This window comes from Hyperoodon ampullatus (genome assembly GCF_949752795.1).
Source record: "Hyperoodon ampullatus genome assembly, chromosome: 4".
Lineage (NCBI taxonomy): Eukaryota > Metazoa > Chordata > Mammalia > Artiodactyla > Ziphiidae > Hyperoodon > Hyperoodon ampullatus.
In genome coordinates this window covers 166673407-166691518 of record NC_136917.1, presented here as the reverse complement: position 1 = coordinate 166691518, position 18112 = coordinate 166673407, and the positions used below count along the sequence as shown (strand labels likewise).

The window sequence follows — 18112 nt, the reverse complement described above, 5'->3', positions numbered from 1 at the left end:
CTCTGGACGCACAGGCTCAGCGGCCATGGCTCACAGGCCCAGCCGCTCCACGGCATGTGGGATCTTCCCAGACCGGGGCCCGAACCCGTGTCCCCTGCATCGGCAGGCGGACTCTCAAACACTGCACCACCGGGGAAGCCCTTTCTGGAATTTTTAAATAGTTTCAGACCATGGTTGACTGCAGGTAACTGAAACCGTGGAAGTGAACCCTCGGATAAGAGGAGACTACTGTTCAAACACTACTTTCCTCAGTAAGTCTTTCTTGATCTCTTCGACTGAGAATTCTCTTTGCTCCTGTAAGTCCTTATGGCTCTTTCTCGGTGCTTACTTTGTACCCATGTGTCTCCTCTCTCACACTTGACTGACAACATGGGGAGAGAGCTCATACCTACATCATTTTTATATTTTATATCATCCACTTGACTTTGCACACAGTGTTGCTCAGGTATACACTGGAGAACACAGGAAGGAAAGAAGATGGACAGGAATCCTTGCCTGCTAAGGACAATTTCCTTATTTCTCTGGGATTACAGGTCTCTATGATACAGGTCCTTGTGTTAAGAAATCATTTCACAGAGATTCTTCTTCTGGGCATTCCCATGGTGGGGGGGCACCTCGTCGATGGCACCCAGGTGCCGTGATGGCAAATATACCCTCAGTCATGATGGGCAGCCCACTGGAAGAGAAAGTCGCTCTGTGAAGATAATTTAGTGCACGCAAACCCAAACCGAAGCTTCTCCCTGCCAGGCTGAGTTTCATCCTCTAAGTCAGGGGTCCCCAACCTCCGGGATCTAATGTCTGATGAGCTGAGGTGCAGCTGATGTAATAATAATAGAAATAAAGTGCACAATGAATGCAATGTGCTTGAATCATCCCGAAATCATCCCGCTCCTCCCCACCCCTGGTCCGTGGAAAAATTGTCTTCCACGAAACCAGTCCCTGGTGCCAAAAAGATTGGGGACTGCTGCTCTAAGGGACAACCAGGAAGGAAGTTTGTTTTGACCATTTCGTGGAGAATAACAAATAAAAACATCTGTTGGGAAGGAAACCAGGTGTTGGGCTAGGGATGCAGACATTCTTTAATTCTCTCCTCTCCTCCAGGATCCGGTGGGGATTTCGATGTGTGTTCGTTAACACTAGTTAATGTAATTTTTGTGATAATTGCAGAACAAATAGAGCAAACTCTCAAATATAATTAGGGAAAAGTGATTCTAATTAACTTGTATCTCGTGGGTTGCAAAGTGGAGCCACAGATCAGTTATGCACTGTCAGACCTAACAAGTAAAACACACTGTACATTTCCAACCGGACAAATAAACAAAGCAAGACACAGTGCCCCTGGCAATACTTTCCTTTGAACCTTTCTGACGTGCTGGCGTGCTCTGAAACTTAATTGTAGGTAAGCATGGGCATGTTTCACGTCATCAGCAACCAATGATCATGGCAGTGAAAAATGAAGACAACCTCAGACAGTCTGGGAACATCCAACACGTTACCTCGACAGCATGGAAAATGGGATGCACTCATGCAGTAGGCTCAGATGGGTGAACAGAGGTCCTGAGGAAACCCCAAAAGGTTTTTCAGGGAAGTAGAGGGCTGTCACAGTGGCAAGCCCCATCCCAGCTCACAGCACCAGCAATAACAGTTGCTTACTGCGGGCTGTAAGTTAGGGAACTGTTACAGGCAATTCCTGCTATGTTTGTTAGAAGTCACCCCACTGTCTCTCTCTCACGTGGGCAAGCACATTAGAATAAGTGGCAACCTCAAATTCTTTCTAATTTGCAAACAATGATAAATGAGCCACATGTTTTCATAACTCAGTTACTATTAGCAACAAACTGTTCTGGCATCTCTCAAAATACATCCATGCCTCCTAACCCACAGTGGTAACTGTTGGCCTGGAGAGAATAGAAAGTGATATCCCTGAAACATCCATGATCATGAGAACTGCTGTCGGATTTTATTAAAAACATGGAGTCCCAGGCTATTACCATAGAGATCCTGGACCTGGAAATCTGTATTTGATTGCCGGGGGTGGGGATTGGGAAATCATTGTTGTAAAGCAGACAGTCACTGGAAATAGAGGACCAGGCATGTACCAGAGCCCAGCAGTGACACTGAGCAACTCCTTTAATTCCAGGCTCAGGGGACCCAGCACAATGATTGGTAAGTGGTGGGTATTGAGGAATGTTTGTTCATCCCTTTCGGGGATACGAGAATGCAGAGAATACCCTGATTCTTAGGTTAGGCAGGCTGAAGAGCAGGAAGAATGTAATACACAGGAAACAACGTGACATGACAGCTTTAGATACATTCACTGGTGTTCTACCCTATGGAATGTGTAGTAAAGAAGGGTTGTAGAACTGATTTACAGTCAACGTCTTATTTTACCATAACGTAAGGAAGCATACACTCCTTTAAAACACTGTATATCAAAATGTCTTGCTCATTGGAACACAGGTGCCACCATCTTGGTTGTTAATAAGAGAGCCACACCCTAAAGAATATTATCTATGACTGGATGGAGGCTGGGTTTCTAAAGACTATGGGACACAGTTGTGTCATCACCTACAACCTTCAGACTTCATGTATGGGAGAGAGAAAGAAACGTCCATCTTCGTGAACACAGCTTTCTTTGGGGCTTTTCATGTTTTTAAGCTGAGCTTCACTCCAAGTAATAAATTCCCATCACTTTCTGATCTCCGTAGCCTGCTTCATTTTTCATCACGGTACTTACCACTCCCTGAAATTACAGGTTTATTATCTGTCTTGTCCACTGCAACATAAGCTCTATGGGGGCAGGCCTCTGAGTTCCTAGTTTGAAACATTCTGCAATGGTTCTGTTGATGCATATTGAAATTACACTTAAAGTCTTGCTATAGTTCACTTCTTTACTTTGAAATCAACTGAAATCCACGATCTCTCCCACCTGTGTCCTTTTTTTTTCTCTCTTTCTCCATCCAGCTCCCTGGAGCACAGGTACCACCATCTTGGTCATTAGGAGGAGTGCCATACCCTACAGCTGGTCTCTGGCTAGAAGGTACCTGGGTACTTATTCCTATATGCCAGGCACCTAAACCTCACTGCCACATAGTAAACACTCTACAAGCATTTGTTTAATGAATAAATTAGACCCATGGCCTACAGACCTCCTTCAATCTCTAGGACTAAGAGTAGGGGTGGCTAAGAAGTTAATGGTCTAAATTTCCTAATTTGATTCGGTCTGGTTGGAGAGGAAATCAGAAATCAGAACTAGTGCTGAGGTTTGCTTTTGTCTTTTGTATTTGGATATAACTGGGCAATCTACTATAGAGAGAGGTAACCGTTCAAATGGTTAAAATGACAGAGGATAAGAGAAGACATCTCTATAAAAAATGTGTGAGATACAGATTTGGTTAGGAGATGAGCTGGGGTCAAGAGGCAGACGAACCACACACACTGATTTCTTCTCGCCTTCAGGGATCCATTAGAATTCACAGCAGTGGGTTGCTGGGGAATGATTCTTCCCCAGGGCTGTTGTTTCCTTTCTCTGAATGTAGCACAACGAATGTAAAACAGTCTTCTCCCACACCCCTCACTCAGTCTTCCCCTGGGAGTGGAGGGACTGATTCAAGTAGTCAGTGGGCACGCAGGGCTTGGATCAGCTCGGGCCTCCTTCCTCTTGGGAATGAGTGGCCACCGGGAACTCTGGTTCCCCTGGGCTCCGTGGGATGTGTCCCTGGAGGCTGGTAGCGGGGGAGGAAGGCTGCTCTGGCCCCTCTGCAGCTGTGCGTTGGTGGATACCTCTGCCTAATTCTGAGCTTCTGGATTAGCAAACCTGCTGGGCAAACAAACCTGCAGCCTGGCCTCCAACCTGACCCCTTAGAGTAAGGAGTTGATGAGGTAGCTTCCCTCTTTATTGCATCCAGAACTTGGCTGTGGAAGAGACGGGGTAACAGAGGGTCCTATGAACTATGACCTGGGTGCCAGACACTTGCTTTTACGTATAATGTTTTATTAAAACACAGCCACGCCCATTTGTTTCCATATTGTCTACAGCTACTTTCACCCCATATTAGAACTGAATAGTTGTAACAGAGACTCTATGGCCTACAAGCTAAAACAGTCACCATCTGGCCCTTTACAGAAAAAGTTTGCCAACTCCTGTTCTGGAATCTAGAGGAATGTTAGAAAAGCACGTTGCTGCTAGAGTGCTTTCAGGTTCAAGGGCAAAGGGAAAGTAAAGGGAACGCAGAACTCAATTCCAGCAAACAGTTCTCTCCCTACGCACGCTAGGAAGCAGTGTCCAACCGAGGAAGCCGGTGTAACAGGTGGAAACTCAACTGAGTTCTCCTGAAAGGTATGGGACATGAGCAGAGGGGAATGCTTCACAGACATGCATCCCGTCACAGCAGTGAAAAGGAAGACGTGGATCTCAGGGCCCAGAACACGAACAGAGACAGAGACTTGAGCAGCACAGAGCAGAGGTGCCCCTGGAAGCACCCTTTTCAGTGACATCAACAGTGTCTTCAGGGATTTCCCTGGCGGTCCAGTGGTTAAGACCTCCCCTTCCAAGGCAGGGGGTGTGGGTTGGATCCTTGGTCGGGGAGCTAGGATCCCATAGGGCTCGTGGCCAAAAAACCAAAACATAAAACAGAAGCAACGTTGTAACAACTTCAATAAAGACCTTAAAAATGGTCCACATCAAAAGAAAAAAAAGTTTAAAAAAAAGGAAAGAGTGTCTTCAGTCTGGGAATCTGTGGAGGGTGATTCTGCACCCTGCATGGGGCTAGGCGATTTCACAATTCCAAAGTACAAAGCAGGGAAAGAGCTGTGTGGCACAGGGTTGAGAGACATCTGTGAACAACTGAGCGTGGAAGGCATGGCATCAGACAGCACACATGCCCTCGGCGCAGAGCTGAGACACCCAACTCCCAAAGAGGAAATTAACAGTCAAAGGTTTCAAGCACATAGGAAGGGAAAGGAGTCCCCTCTGGTGACACCTGCTGTGGTGGGTCTGTGCTGTGTCACCCCGCAGAGCTGCAGCCACGCCTCCCAGAATTCCCTTCCTTGCACGTTCCAGGTTGAGGTTGTCAGGGGAGAAATCTGCAGGCAATTTGGAAGGTTCGGGGAAGCAGCAGGTGGTGAGCTCTGGAGGAAGGGGGGCATCATGCTTCCCCATGTCCTGGGCCAGGCAAATGGCTATGGCAAAGGGCGCCAGCTTTCGTGAGTCTCTCATGTAGCCAGTATGCAGCCAAGGAGAGGCAGAAGAGGGTGCCAGGCTATCCTCACGGGTGCCCGCTGGCCCTCGCTCTCCCCTGCTTCATATTCAGCTTTCCTTCCTCATCTTTACCTGCTGACCTACATCAACTTCAGCCCCAGCACCAGACACAGAGGTACAGCCTTCCTCAGACTTCTTCACCAGCTCTGCTGGTCAGGTCTCATTCTGATAATAAATCCCTTTCTCCATACCACTCATTCTGCTCATGCTTCTCTGGTCAAAGCCCAGCTGACACACCTGGTGAAGGCATCTAAGTATTCCAAGATGGCAGCAATGTATACAATTCCAATTTCCCAAAGAGGAGACTATATGCATGAATGCATAACACCCAGATTAACCTTTTGCTGAGATTTTTTTCTCCTGAGTCAATTTAAGTTCACCCATTGTGGACTCTGGAAGCTGGGTACCACCAGACTGGCCTCATCAGACTCACTGAATCCAAGGAGATCTTCATTTACTCATCTTTCCTCGCATACTGTGGTTTGTAAAATAATGGTCCTCCAACAATGTCCACATCCTAATCCCCAGAACCTGTGAATATGTTACCTTATATGCCAAAAGGGACTCTGAAGCTGCAATTAATTTAAGGATCTTGAGATGAGGAGAGTCTACTGGAGATGCTGGTGGGCCCAATCTAGTTACGTGGGTCCTTAAAAGCAGAGGACCATTCCAGGCAGCAGTCATGGGAAATGTGACTGTGGAAGACTCATCAGTGATGCCATGTTGCCAGTTTTGAAAATAGAGGAAGTGGGTCACAGGGGATGTGGATGGCCTCTAGAAGCTGGAAAAGGCAAGGCCTGTCCCCCCTAAAGTCTCCAGAAAGGAACACAGTCCTGTTGACACCTTGATTTTAGCCATTTTAGCCCAGTGAGACTTGTGTTGGACTTCTAACCTCCAGAACTGGAAGATAATAAATTTGCATTGTTTTAAGGGCTAAATTTGTGGAAATTTGTTGTAGCGGCAATAGGTAATCAATACGGACTTCAGTAAGTGATTGCCATGGTCTTGACTCCGGCTGCTCCTGGGTACCCACCTGTGTCTGAGATAACCGTTCTTGAGGGCCGAGGGTGGCTTCTTTCTTAAAGGTGATGGGCACACACCAGGGTTCATGTCCTTAAACAGTGAGAAGAGTGGGAGCTGACACTGAAATAATGCATTTTCTGAGGCCCCTGAAAGTATGTCACCAGTTCCATTGTGAGGTAGCCCCTGTTGCTGAGGAAACCAAACCCCAGAGAACCCTTCTGTCAGAGACTATGCAGAATAAAGATGTTGGGGAGGATGGTTTTTACACTGTAGTTAACTTAAGAATCGTGGTCTGTGAACTTTAACACACAATGGCAAGAGATATTGATTTTTTGGCTTTAATTCCTTTGAACTTTAATGTCTTTGGACTTCAACATGAAAGTGGATTTAAACTTTGATTTTTAATTTCTCCTTGGGAATTTGGTATTTGGTGGGGATCATATTAAAATTCAAAGCATCTCTACATTGCTGGCATTTCATTACTTGAATGTCTCTGTTCATTTTTATCTTTATGATGATGCTTAACATTACTGCAAAACCTCCGATATGCTATGTTGGATAACATGGCTGGACATTATTTGGGATAAAAAATAAATCTGGATTTTAATTTTAAATCTTGGGAAGACAGTGACCCTGGATTGACTTAAATAATGTGCTATTCTGACCCCTTTCAGTACCACTTGGTATAATTTATAAAATGCTCACCAGGAGTCCCAGGTGAAGACCAAAAAGTCCCAGGAAGATGGAAGAAAGGCTACTTTGACAAAATGCTTGGCTCCTGCTTTGGAGAGAGGAGCCATGCCTCTGGCTGATCATACAAATAAAATAAGAGAAAAAAACAAGGCTGGAGGATGTTAGTGGGGAAAATGCTTCTCCTCTGTTCCAGTGTCTCCTTCCATAAAGGGTGTCTGTTACACCCCAGAGTTCTTTTGAAATAGTAAGCCCACTGGCTAACAGACACAGAGTAATGCCTCCAACCTGGCTTCCATTGGCAGTAGAGATAATATTTAGTAATATTTACACTTTGTCTACCAGACTTATGGTTTTGGAGGCTAGAAATCCAAGATCAAGGTGTCAGCAGGCTTGGTTCCTTCTGAGGCTGTGAGGGAGAAGCTGACCATGCCTTTCTCCTGGCTTCTGGTGGTTTACTGGGAATCTTTGGTGTTCCTTGGCTTGTAGGAGTATCACCTCGATCTCTGCCTTCATCTTCACATGGCATTCTCCCTGTATGTGTCTGTGTCCGAATTTCCTTTTTTCATAAAGACGTCAGCTATATCAGATTAGGGGCCTATCGTACTCTAGCATCCTAACTTAACTAATTACATCTGAGTCACGTTTTGAGGGTCTATGGGTTAGGACTTCAACATATGAATTTTGAGGGCATATAACTCAACTTTGGAGCCCTTTGGAGACTAGGCATTAAATCAAGTGACCTAATGCTAGTAAGGAAAATAGTTAAACTGAGGCCTGTCTCCTTAATTAAAAGAAAAGACTATTTGGGTACACGAAGCATAAAATGAAAAAATATACTCTGCTGTTGGAGAAGTAGAACTCTTAAGGACACTTGCTTTCAACAGAAATAAAACTTATTTATTAAGTTTTATGGTTTAATAAAGATTGTTTTATTATGATTTGTAAAGCATCCTGAAATCTTTAGTTGGGCATTTCAAAATTTAGGTTATTTCCATCTTTAGGGAGAGAAAAGTTGTATTAGTCAAGCCCAAAGGACAGGCAGCAGTTCTAATCAAAGTTTATTTGCTTAGGAACATTTCAAGTAATGGACAGCATAAAATAGCTTCAACTGGATTTAAATAAAATTCTGATCATCATCTCATAGTAATTATTGCATAGGAAGAAAATTATTTATTTCAAGGCCTAACAGGAACTGGCAAAATATATTCTGCTATGAATAGATACTGAAGTGCAAACAGGCAGCTGTTTTTTTAAGCAAGCATGCTTATGTGTTGAATGTAAATGCATGTAAATACCTCAATTTTTAACATTTTATTATTGTTCAAACTGTTTGCCAAGGAATACTCAGTAAATAATGTAAAGTTCTGCAAAGTCATTTAGTTCTTTTAGTTTTTTATTGTTTATAATTTGGTGCTCTCAATCCTTCTGGATATAGAGCTTAAGTCTAATCTAAAGTCTGGTTTATAAACATGCTTTATTCTTTTTTAAATCACTAAAATTGTTCTTTTGAATATTTGTTTACAAAAGATCCTAGTTTGTAAATATCTAAAGAGGAATTCAAAGTGTCTCCCTTCCCCTATAATTGTTTTTTCAATGCACATCTGTTTTCACAAATTCACTAACAGGCAGGAAGGAAAATACAACAGAAAAAACTTCGTGTACTAGAGGGGCCTGGGATGTCTTTATTCCTTGCTGAACGATTAGGTCTGCTGAAGAATTACAAAGGAAGTAATGAGCAGAGTTGTTATGCTTGAATCACTGTTTTTTTGATTCATGCACAAGTGTCTAACCTAATTCCAAAACAGTTTTGAGGAGGGTCCTTGTGACAACAGAAGTGAAGTGACCCTTTTACCCTCTACTCCACCCTCCAAAGCCATCACCTCTTTTTTCTTCCCATAAATTTATTTATTTATTTTTGGCTGCATTGGGTCTTTGTTGCCGTGCGCAGGCTTTCTCTAGTTGCGGCGAGCAGGGGCTGCTCTTTGTTGCAGTGCGCGGGCTTCTCATTGCGGTGGCTTCTCTTGTTGTGGAGCATGGGCTGTAGGTGCATGGGCTTCAGCAGTTGTGGCACACAGGCTTAGTTGCTCCACGGCATGTGGGATCTTCCTGCACCAGGGCTCGAACCCGTGTTCCCTGCACTGGCAGGCGGATTCTTAACCACTGTGCCACCAGGGAAGCCCGCCATCACCTCTTTCTATGCTCAACTAGTTAAGTTTCTAAAACATGGACACGTTTGCCAGAATATCTCTTTTAATGATTAGCAGCCAGTAATGCCAGGCTGTGACAATTCACAGCAGGGTCCCCAACCATTACAGCAGGCGCTGGCAGAAGCACCAAGGTGGCTGTGCTGGTGTGGGTTCGCTGACCGCCAAGCCTGCATGTGCAGATGTCCAAGGCTTTAGCACACACCCAATGCCCATAGACATTAAAAAGCATTTGAGAAATGAGCAACTAAGGAATGAGCAAAAGGCCTGGACTCACAGAGAAAGGCTTACTGGAGTAGAAAGTTCATCAGACTTGGGCAGACACTGAAACCAAGCAGGACCCTGTAGGGCTCCTAGGCACAGAAGCCTTTCTGTGTCCCCGCCTCCCCACCCAGGCCCCGTTCCTTGTTTGTAGGGAATGGACTGCAGCTTCCATGACCTTCCCTGGGTCCCAAAGGGTAGATTCAAATATTTGCTAATCAAAGAAGGGAGGGAACATAGAGATAAGGGAGGATCAGCCAAGAAGCAACAGTGCAGCATCGGGGCAGGGTGCTGGTTCACCTAAAGGAATATACATAACGATATCTTTTGAGCTCTTTATAGAACTAAAACCCCCAATAAATAGAAGATGTCAGCATTCTTCATTCTAGAGAAGACCACCTGAGGCCAGATTAAAAGGAACCAGAGAAGCTCATCAAGAAGATCACCTGAGACCAGATGAAAGGAGTGCAAGCCCTGCACACACCCTAATCTTATCAGCAACCCCACCTTTGAACTATGGCTATAAAACTCCTCACCAAATCCCCCTGGGTTAGGATGCACGGGGACACACAGGAGCCTGCTGTGTCCCCTTGACCTGGCAAAGCAATAAAGCTATTCTTTTCTACTTCACCCAAAACTCTGTCTCCGAGATTCGGTTCGGCACTGGTGCACAGAAGCCTATTCCAGGAATCTCAGAGGAGAGGAAAGAGGATAACACATAAGAGAAATGGAGGACTGGATAACCTTGAAGTTAAGTTGGGTTGGTAATACTAAAATCGTGTATTCTCAAAGCTCTGCAGGAATCCCAGCTCTCACAGTGCACTTTGGTGGTTGACCATGGATGGTGCTGAAGATGAAAATGACTCTCTAAGCCTCTTGGAGGTGAATACATTTGCCTCATTTGACTTTCTTCTTCAGGCAGTGGAGTCAGCTTTGGCTAGATTTGCATCTTGTTGCTCTGTTTAAATGGAAGTCAGCGAGCCTCGCAGGCTTCCAGGCGGCCCCAGGTTTCCACCAGCGTGGAAATTTAGAAGGCTTTGTCACTAAAGACTGACCTGCAGCGGCAATTCCTTCCATGCTGGATTGCTCTCCTAGATGCTTGCCTCGGACTTCCTTTTCTAGAGGGGTAGCTTGGCCAACGTGCTTGTTGTTTTTCAACAGCATCCGCAGTGGCAATTCCTGAAACCAGGAGCTTCAGCCAGTCTAACTGTTTTGACAACCTAGTTTTCTTTGAAAAAGGTGAAATTCGTGCCTGAAGTTCAGCCAGACACAATAAGACCCTGCCTCTGGAAAGGCAGAAAACATCTATTGAAGTAGCAACCACTGTCACCCTGAATCCATTCAGCTCTGATGGCTTGGATGGCATCATGGCAGAAGACAGCATTTTTTCTAGGAGAGAGTCTGGGCCACAAACTCATGCTGATGAGGAAACAGTGGGTCATGATTTGACAAGGGGTGCAAACTTTTGTTCTTCTCAAAAGGAGCAGAATAAGAGGCATATGTTTTCTAGGTATAACAAGTCCAAGCATCTTTTCTACAGCCAAAGCTTCACCAGGGAAAGGAAACTTGTGGGCATTCTGAAGAGTTTATCTGCCTTTGATGTTTCCAAATGGGGCTCACACAGAAATTTTTGATGTTGCTCAGGGGCACATAATGAGTGACACGCAGCATCTGTCAGAAGCAGAGCTAAAGGCAAGGGAGGAGCCAGCCTTCATTTCTTTCACAGCAGCTCCAAATATCACAAGAAGCACAGGGCATGCTGTGGTAGACAGTGTCATGGGGCACAGGCATTGCTGCCATCTCCTTTCTGATTGAAGCCATCAACACCTCAACCTTTTGCTTGGGGCTGAGTTTCTCTGGCAATGAGATAAGCCACCACAGAGAGTGCTTCAAGATAAGGGATATGTGCTGGAGCAAATCCAAATTTTGGTAGAATCCAATTCTTTTCAAATCATGAAATGGATGCATAAGTACACAGCAGGGTGTTCCTTTAGTTGTGTTGGCCTCATACCTCCACTGGCAAGGAAGCCAATGCACAGAAGCACCATGGTGTTTGTTTTCCATCATGCACATTGAGTCCTTTCACTTGCAGGCATTTCCAACTTAAACATGATCCATAAAAATAAGCACAGGTGTTCATAAGTTTAATGGCAGGGGATGTTTTCAGTTCTTTCACTCATCCCCAAACTATCCTACACATCATAATATGTGCATAACAACAGTTTTTCCTTCCCTGACCATGTCACCCCATGCTAGTTTAGTGTGAACCATTACTATCAAAACACAACCCTTGACAACGTTTTTTTTCCCCACAAAGACAATCCTCCACTTAGAGAAAGGAAAAAAAAAAAAAAAAGAAAGAAAAGGAAAGAGAGAAAACAAAAGGAAAAAAAATTGGGAGTCTAGTTCTAATTTAGCTAAGTAGAAAGGAGATGTGACAATAATCTTAAAGGGTGTAAGTTAGAGAAAATATGCTGCAGCTGGGAGTCCTGACTCAAGAATGAACAAATATTTATGACTCTAGCTTCGGTAATGTATTTTCTTAAATGAGCAAGTGAGCATATGCTCATCAGCATAGTTTCAAGGAACTTTTATTTTTTTATTTATTTTTTTTTTTTCCTTTTTTTTTTTTTTTTTTGCGGTATGCGGGCCTCTCACTGTTGTGGCCTCTCCCGTTGCGGAGCACAGGCTCCAGACGCACAAGCTCAGCGGCCATGGCTCACGGGCCCAGCCGCTCCGCGGCATGTGGGATCTTCCCGGACCGGGGCACGAACCCGCATCCCCTGCGTCGGCAGGCGGACTCTCAACCACTGCGCCACCAGGGAAGCCCTCAAGGAACTTTTAGAGTCGAGACAGAAGGTCAGTGGAATCATGGATAATTAAAAGATCCTTCTCTGAGAGTCAACCTTGCAATCCCCTTGCCAAATACTTGAAGGAGTATTTTTTTTTTTTTTTTTTTTTTTTTTTTTGCGGTACGCGGGCCTCTCACTGTTGTGGCCTCTCCCGCTGTGGAGCACAGGCTCCGGACGCGCAGGCTCAGCGGCCATGGCTCACGGGCCCAGCCGCTCCGCGGCATGTGGGATCTTCCCGGACCGGGGCACGAACCCACGTCCCCTGCATCGGCAGGCCGACTCTCAAACACTGCTCCACCAGGGAAGCCCTGAAGGAGTACTTTGATGAGCCAAAAAACAAATATCACATAGAACAGCAATATATATATATATATATAATCAAGAAGAGTGATTTGAAATTCTGTACTGAGACCACCAATACCCATAGACCTCCAACAAGTAAAACTGCACATTTAAAAAGTGAGGGGCAACAGCAAATGACTAATGTTTCCTGTATCCATACATATTCCACAAAGACACATGCTAAATGCTTTACATTTTTTCACTGATTAATCCTATGGCTCTATAAGGTAGTTACCATAATTATGTCCATTTCACAAAACTCCAAAGTCCTATGCTCATGGAAAGGCTTTCTCTCATGATCACTTTTGAGAAATTCCTTAATCTGTAATTTTATATAACTTGGGGGCTTTTACTAGGCATAAATATTTTATCCAAGAAATTAACTGTTAAGTACAATAAGAGCTCTGTTGTTAAGCACACTGTAAGCCAGAATATATACCTGATTAACAATAACTCACACGCCCTGTCCTTTCATCAATTATGATTAATGTCATTCTAATGATGACCCATGGGTATTCTAAGATGTCAACTACTTCTGAATCAAATGACAAAGACTGAAATACGGTCACAGAATTTTAGGAGGGTTATGTTTACTGGATGCTAGTTACTTAATATGACCCATCTACCGGCGTGACAACTGATACCCTTTCATTCACGTTTGTTATTTACAGAGACACATCGGGACGACTAGTGTTATTAGCTCTCAGAGAGGCTGGGACCATAATACTTGGTGAGCACATCACGACCGTGCTGGATGATGGGAAATTTATCTGAGAGTCAGTCATGCCGTTAATAAGGATTCTGACCTGTGACCAGCTCCCGGATCTCCAAGTCGGTGGTCTTGCGGAGCAACCTGACCAGTGCCGGGATGCCGCCACAGTTCTTCAGGGCGATTTTGTTGTCATCGTTGGCTTTCCCATACACCAAGTTTCTCAACGCCCCACAGGCACTACGGTGGACTTCCGTCATCCGATGGTCCAGCAGGTCCACCAGGAGCTGAATACCTCCTTGTCTCCTTATCTGAAAGAGTAAAGGAGAAAGCAAGGTTGCCTTAGAGAGGATGATTTCACTATTTAAACCCCAACAGGTTTTTCATATGAGGTAGTTGCTATCAATACAATTAATTACACTGAACTGAATGAAGGCCTTTTACAAAGGGAAAAGAAAACAAATTATTGTTCTCTTTAGATTCTATTGCTTTTACTTGTTTTAATATCCTACCAATAAAAATTCAAATGCATTTCCTTTCAAGGCACAGAATTTTGAAAAGATGATTTTAACCTCCTAATGGGTGTCTCAGCCATTTCTCTCTATAAAAATATGCCACATACTCAGGGCATGAAGCAGATGGATGGGCAAAAGAATGCTTCTCACTCCTAAGACTTATTAAATGTAACCGCTGTCTTAAAGGGCTGCAGGATTGCTGTACAAAATGTGAAAATGATGCTTAATAGGGGAATGCTCCCAACCTTTCAAAGGAACCAGAAGCCAAATGAAAAACCAGAAATGACACAAGTCTTTTCATCTGAGAAGACCTGGAAACTAAGAATGTCACCCACAATGGCAGCTGGTCTGAACACGAGGACCAAGTCATGTTCTGCAGAACATAGGTATTTGATTAATAACAAAAGTAAAATAATATTACATTTGGGTGTTCTTTTTACCCAAAGAAAATGTTTCTTTTTTTAAATAAGTAAATTAAAAAAAAAAAAGCCCTTGCACTATGTTTCCAGATGTGTTTTCTCCTTGCTGTCTTTTAATAGACCCATTTCAAAATTTAAACTGCAAACAAATGGTCTAGTTAACATACATAGCATTTCATGCAGTTTTCATTAGCAGAGCTGTATTTGAATATTTCTGTATTTGGAAGAAGAAGACATACAATTCACTCAGTAATATTCTTTCCTTTTTTTAACCTCATTATCCCTCAGGGATTGAAGAATTATAATTTGGCATGAATGAATATAATCTGACACCTTCCCTATTTAGTTTTCTGTTTACAGAAATCTCATTCATCCCACAGATGTGCAGGGGCACAGGGCTGGATCCCCAGACTCTTTCAACAGTGCTCCAGTGCCACGTTCTCCAGGAGACCACTCAGCTACACTGTTTAAAACTGCCATCTGAATCACACCACCTGCCTAATCCAGCAGTCTTGTTTCACCTTAATCTATCATAGAATCCTTCATAGCATTTGTCCTAACTTCTTTATTATGTTTCTTGTTATTGTCTGTCTTCTGCTAGAATGTATATTCTTGGAAGGCAAGTCTCTTTGTCTTGTTCATTGGTAGATCCCCATCCCTATTCCAAGTGCAATGCCAGGCACACAGTAGAAGTGCAGTAAGTATTTGAGTAAATGCAGAGGGATTACTTGTTACAGCGTGTTTCTTTCTCAGGTCAGCTAACTCAAAACTGAGTAATATTCCTCTTTAAAGGAAAACAAAACAAACAAAAAACCCTTTTGTAAACATCTAAGAACATCTCCAAGGGGCCACTGCAGCTCTTCTGGGACCAGCTTACAAAAAAATGAGGATGCATGTCTCACACATAAGGTGGACCATCTCATGATTCAGAATATGCCGGGAGGAATTATTTTCATCCATCAACCAAATGAAAACAGAGAAAGTTGAAATTCTCCCAGAACTCATGGACTCTAGGTCCCTAATTTAGAAAACATGACTGTGGTATCGCACCTCCCGTGAGATCAGGACCAGGGACAGAGGAGAGGAGAGGAGACCTCCACACACCTCCACCCCCAGAGGGGGACAGCGGTGTAGAGACAGGCATTAATGTCCCCGAGGTGCCTGTACAGTCTGCATTGGTGACAGCACCGGTGGAAGGTGGCTAAAGGGACCATTGGGACAACTAGAAAAGGCTACCAAAGGATCAGAAAACCACTTTTTCTCAACTTACAATTTGACCCAGGGCCTGCTTGGCACTCACGCAAGAGAGATGAAGTCTGTTGCTATACACGTGTCCTGTAAATACATCTGAGCTTTAACACATGCATTTTATTTTTATTTCCATTTGTACAAAAAAGGTTAAACTATGAATGTCATTTTCTCAATGTGTTTGTGTCTCCGTGTATATGCTGTACGTTAAAATTATCTAGGTTTAATTATTTTAATAATGATGAAACTATTATAAAAGTGGTAATAAAGCCATTCTTACAGTTCACCAATTGGTTATGTATTAAAAGTAAATGGTATAGTAAATCCATCTATCTCTCTACCTTAGCTACTCTGTATATTATAGTTAAGATTCCTAATTTATGATAATATATTTCCCATTCATATAACTTAATGAACTAAGCTATTAAAATACTATTCCAAAGCTTTAAAAGGGAAAATGAATTCAAAATGAAGGCAATATCAATTCTTAATGTATAATGAGAAAATGCTGTTTTCAGTGTGACCCTAATTAATGCTGTATATCCAAATTTATAATGATCCCTTCAATTCTATTTTAACCCATTTAGAGCAACACAAATAAGATGATACACTTTTTCATTTGCTCTTATTTTGAGGGTCACCAGATCATCAATATAAAAAAAACCTTTTGCTTTCTTGGGATTGAATTTTACCTAAGCATAAGAGAATCCTACTTCAGTTTTCTGAAGCCAAACATTCGTCAGAGTTGACCATCACAGACGTGAATGTGATGGTCAGGTCCTTGGTTCTGACCCCTCCTGCAGCCTCCCCGCTCCCAGCAGGACCCAAAAGAGAGCCGTAGGTCAGACTTTCAATTCTCTTGCAGGGTCTTGATTCCTTGCAGAACCTCTGGTGGTATGGATGGGTCCAATGCTGCCCTCTTCACTTCCCCTCTGCTTTTCCCCGGGATCCTCCCTCTCTTCAACTTCTCCTGGCATCCAATTCTTCTAGTTTCTTCTTGTGTCCAACCTTAAACTCTTATAAGGCTCCAAACAAACCCACTGTCAACATTAACAAAGTATAACTCTCTTTGAAAGACGATCAGGGGAAACTCTCCTTTTTAAAAAGGTACCTTTACTTCCTCTCCCACTATTTTTCTTTAAAGCAGTCTATTTTTCTTTAATCCTCCCCATCGATCACTCCACATCCAAGAGGCGGGGCCCTTGTTTTGGTCCCCATGCTATCATTTCAGGCCAGTGTACCCTTTCTTCTTCCTCCCTTCATCATCCTTATGCAGAATTCTTCAAAAGTCAAATCTTAAACAAATCTAGGTTTACTATTATGGAAACCAAGTCAATAAAATATTATATAATATTATATCCAATCTCTACACATCATAACAAAATCAAACCCACTAGCAGAATGCCTGTCATCGAGTGCTGAGTCAATAAATATGGATCAGATGAGTGGAAGAATGGTACAGTGCTTATCGTATGTCAGTTTCCTTCTCTCTTTAAAAAGTTTCTTTTAAATAGATGTTATTTTTTAGAGCAGTTTTTTGTTCACAGCACATTTGAGCAGAAAGTACAGAGATTTCCCATATACCACTGCCCTGACACATGCACGGTCTCCTCCATTATCAACATCCTCCCCAGAGCCCTACATCTGTGACAATCTGTGCACCTACACTGATACACCATTATCACCCGGAGTACACAGTTTACATTAGGGTTCACTCTTGGCTGTTGTACATTCTATGTGTCTTGATAAATGTATAGTGACATGTATCCACCATTACAGTGTCACATAGAATAATTTCACTGCCCTAAAAGACCTCTTTGCTCTGCCTGTTCATCCCCCCATCCCTCCTCGCGAACCCTTGGAGAAATCACTGATCTTTTTATGGTCTCCACGGTTTTGCCTTTTCTAGAATGTCATCGAGTGGGAATCATCCAGTAAGCAGCCTTTTCAGACTGGCTTCTTTCACCTAGTGTATGCATTTAGGATTCCTCCATGTCTTTGCACGGTTTTGACAGCTCGTTTTTTTTTTTTTAGTGATGAATCACATTTCACCATCTAGATGTAACATAGTTGCTCCATTCACCTACTAAAAGGCATCTTGGTTGCTTCTAAGTTTTGACAATTAGGAAGAAAGCTGCTATAAACATCTGTGTGCAAGTTTCTGTGAGGACATAAAATTTTAACTCCTTTGGGTAAATACCAAAGAGAGCTGTTGCTGGGTTGTACAGTGAGAGGATGTTTAGTTTTGTAAGAAACCACCAAACTGTCTTCCCAAGTGGCTGTACCATTTTGCATCCCACCAGCAGTGAATGAGAGTTTCTGTTGCTACACATCCTCACCATCGTTTCGTGTTGTCAGTGCTGTGCATTTTGGCCATTCTACTAGACTGTAGTAGTACCTTATTGTTGTGTTTCTCTTTTCATTCTGACTGTGTGATTCCAATTTATTTACATTAATACAAATGATTGGAAAAAACTATCAATACTGAAATACATATAGGGAAACAATAGCTTGAGTTGGATCTGGACTGAACAAATCTCACATCTCCTACTTTCTTGAACTTGACAGAGAATGACTGGAAAGGGC

At 43.2% G+C, this 18112-nt stretch overlaps 1 protein-coding gene across 4 annotated transcripts in view; it reads right to left on the bottom strand.

Moving 5' to 3' along the window:
* The window catches only part of CTNND2 (catenin delta 2), a gene marked incomplete at both ends in the record, with an annotated part of 950049 nt that overhangs the window by 219742 nt on the left and 712195 nt on the right, over nt 1-18112 (bottom strand). For all 4 annotated transcript variants that reach the window (XM_079701889.1, XM_079701890.1, XM_079701891.1 and 1 more), the window contains one exon: nt 13442-13655. In XM_079701889.1, coding sequence (XP_079558015.1) covers nt 13442-13655 — 214 coding nt within the window. The remainder of the gene's footprint in view (nt 1-13441; nt 13656-18112) is intronic.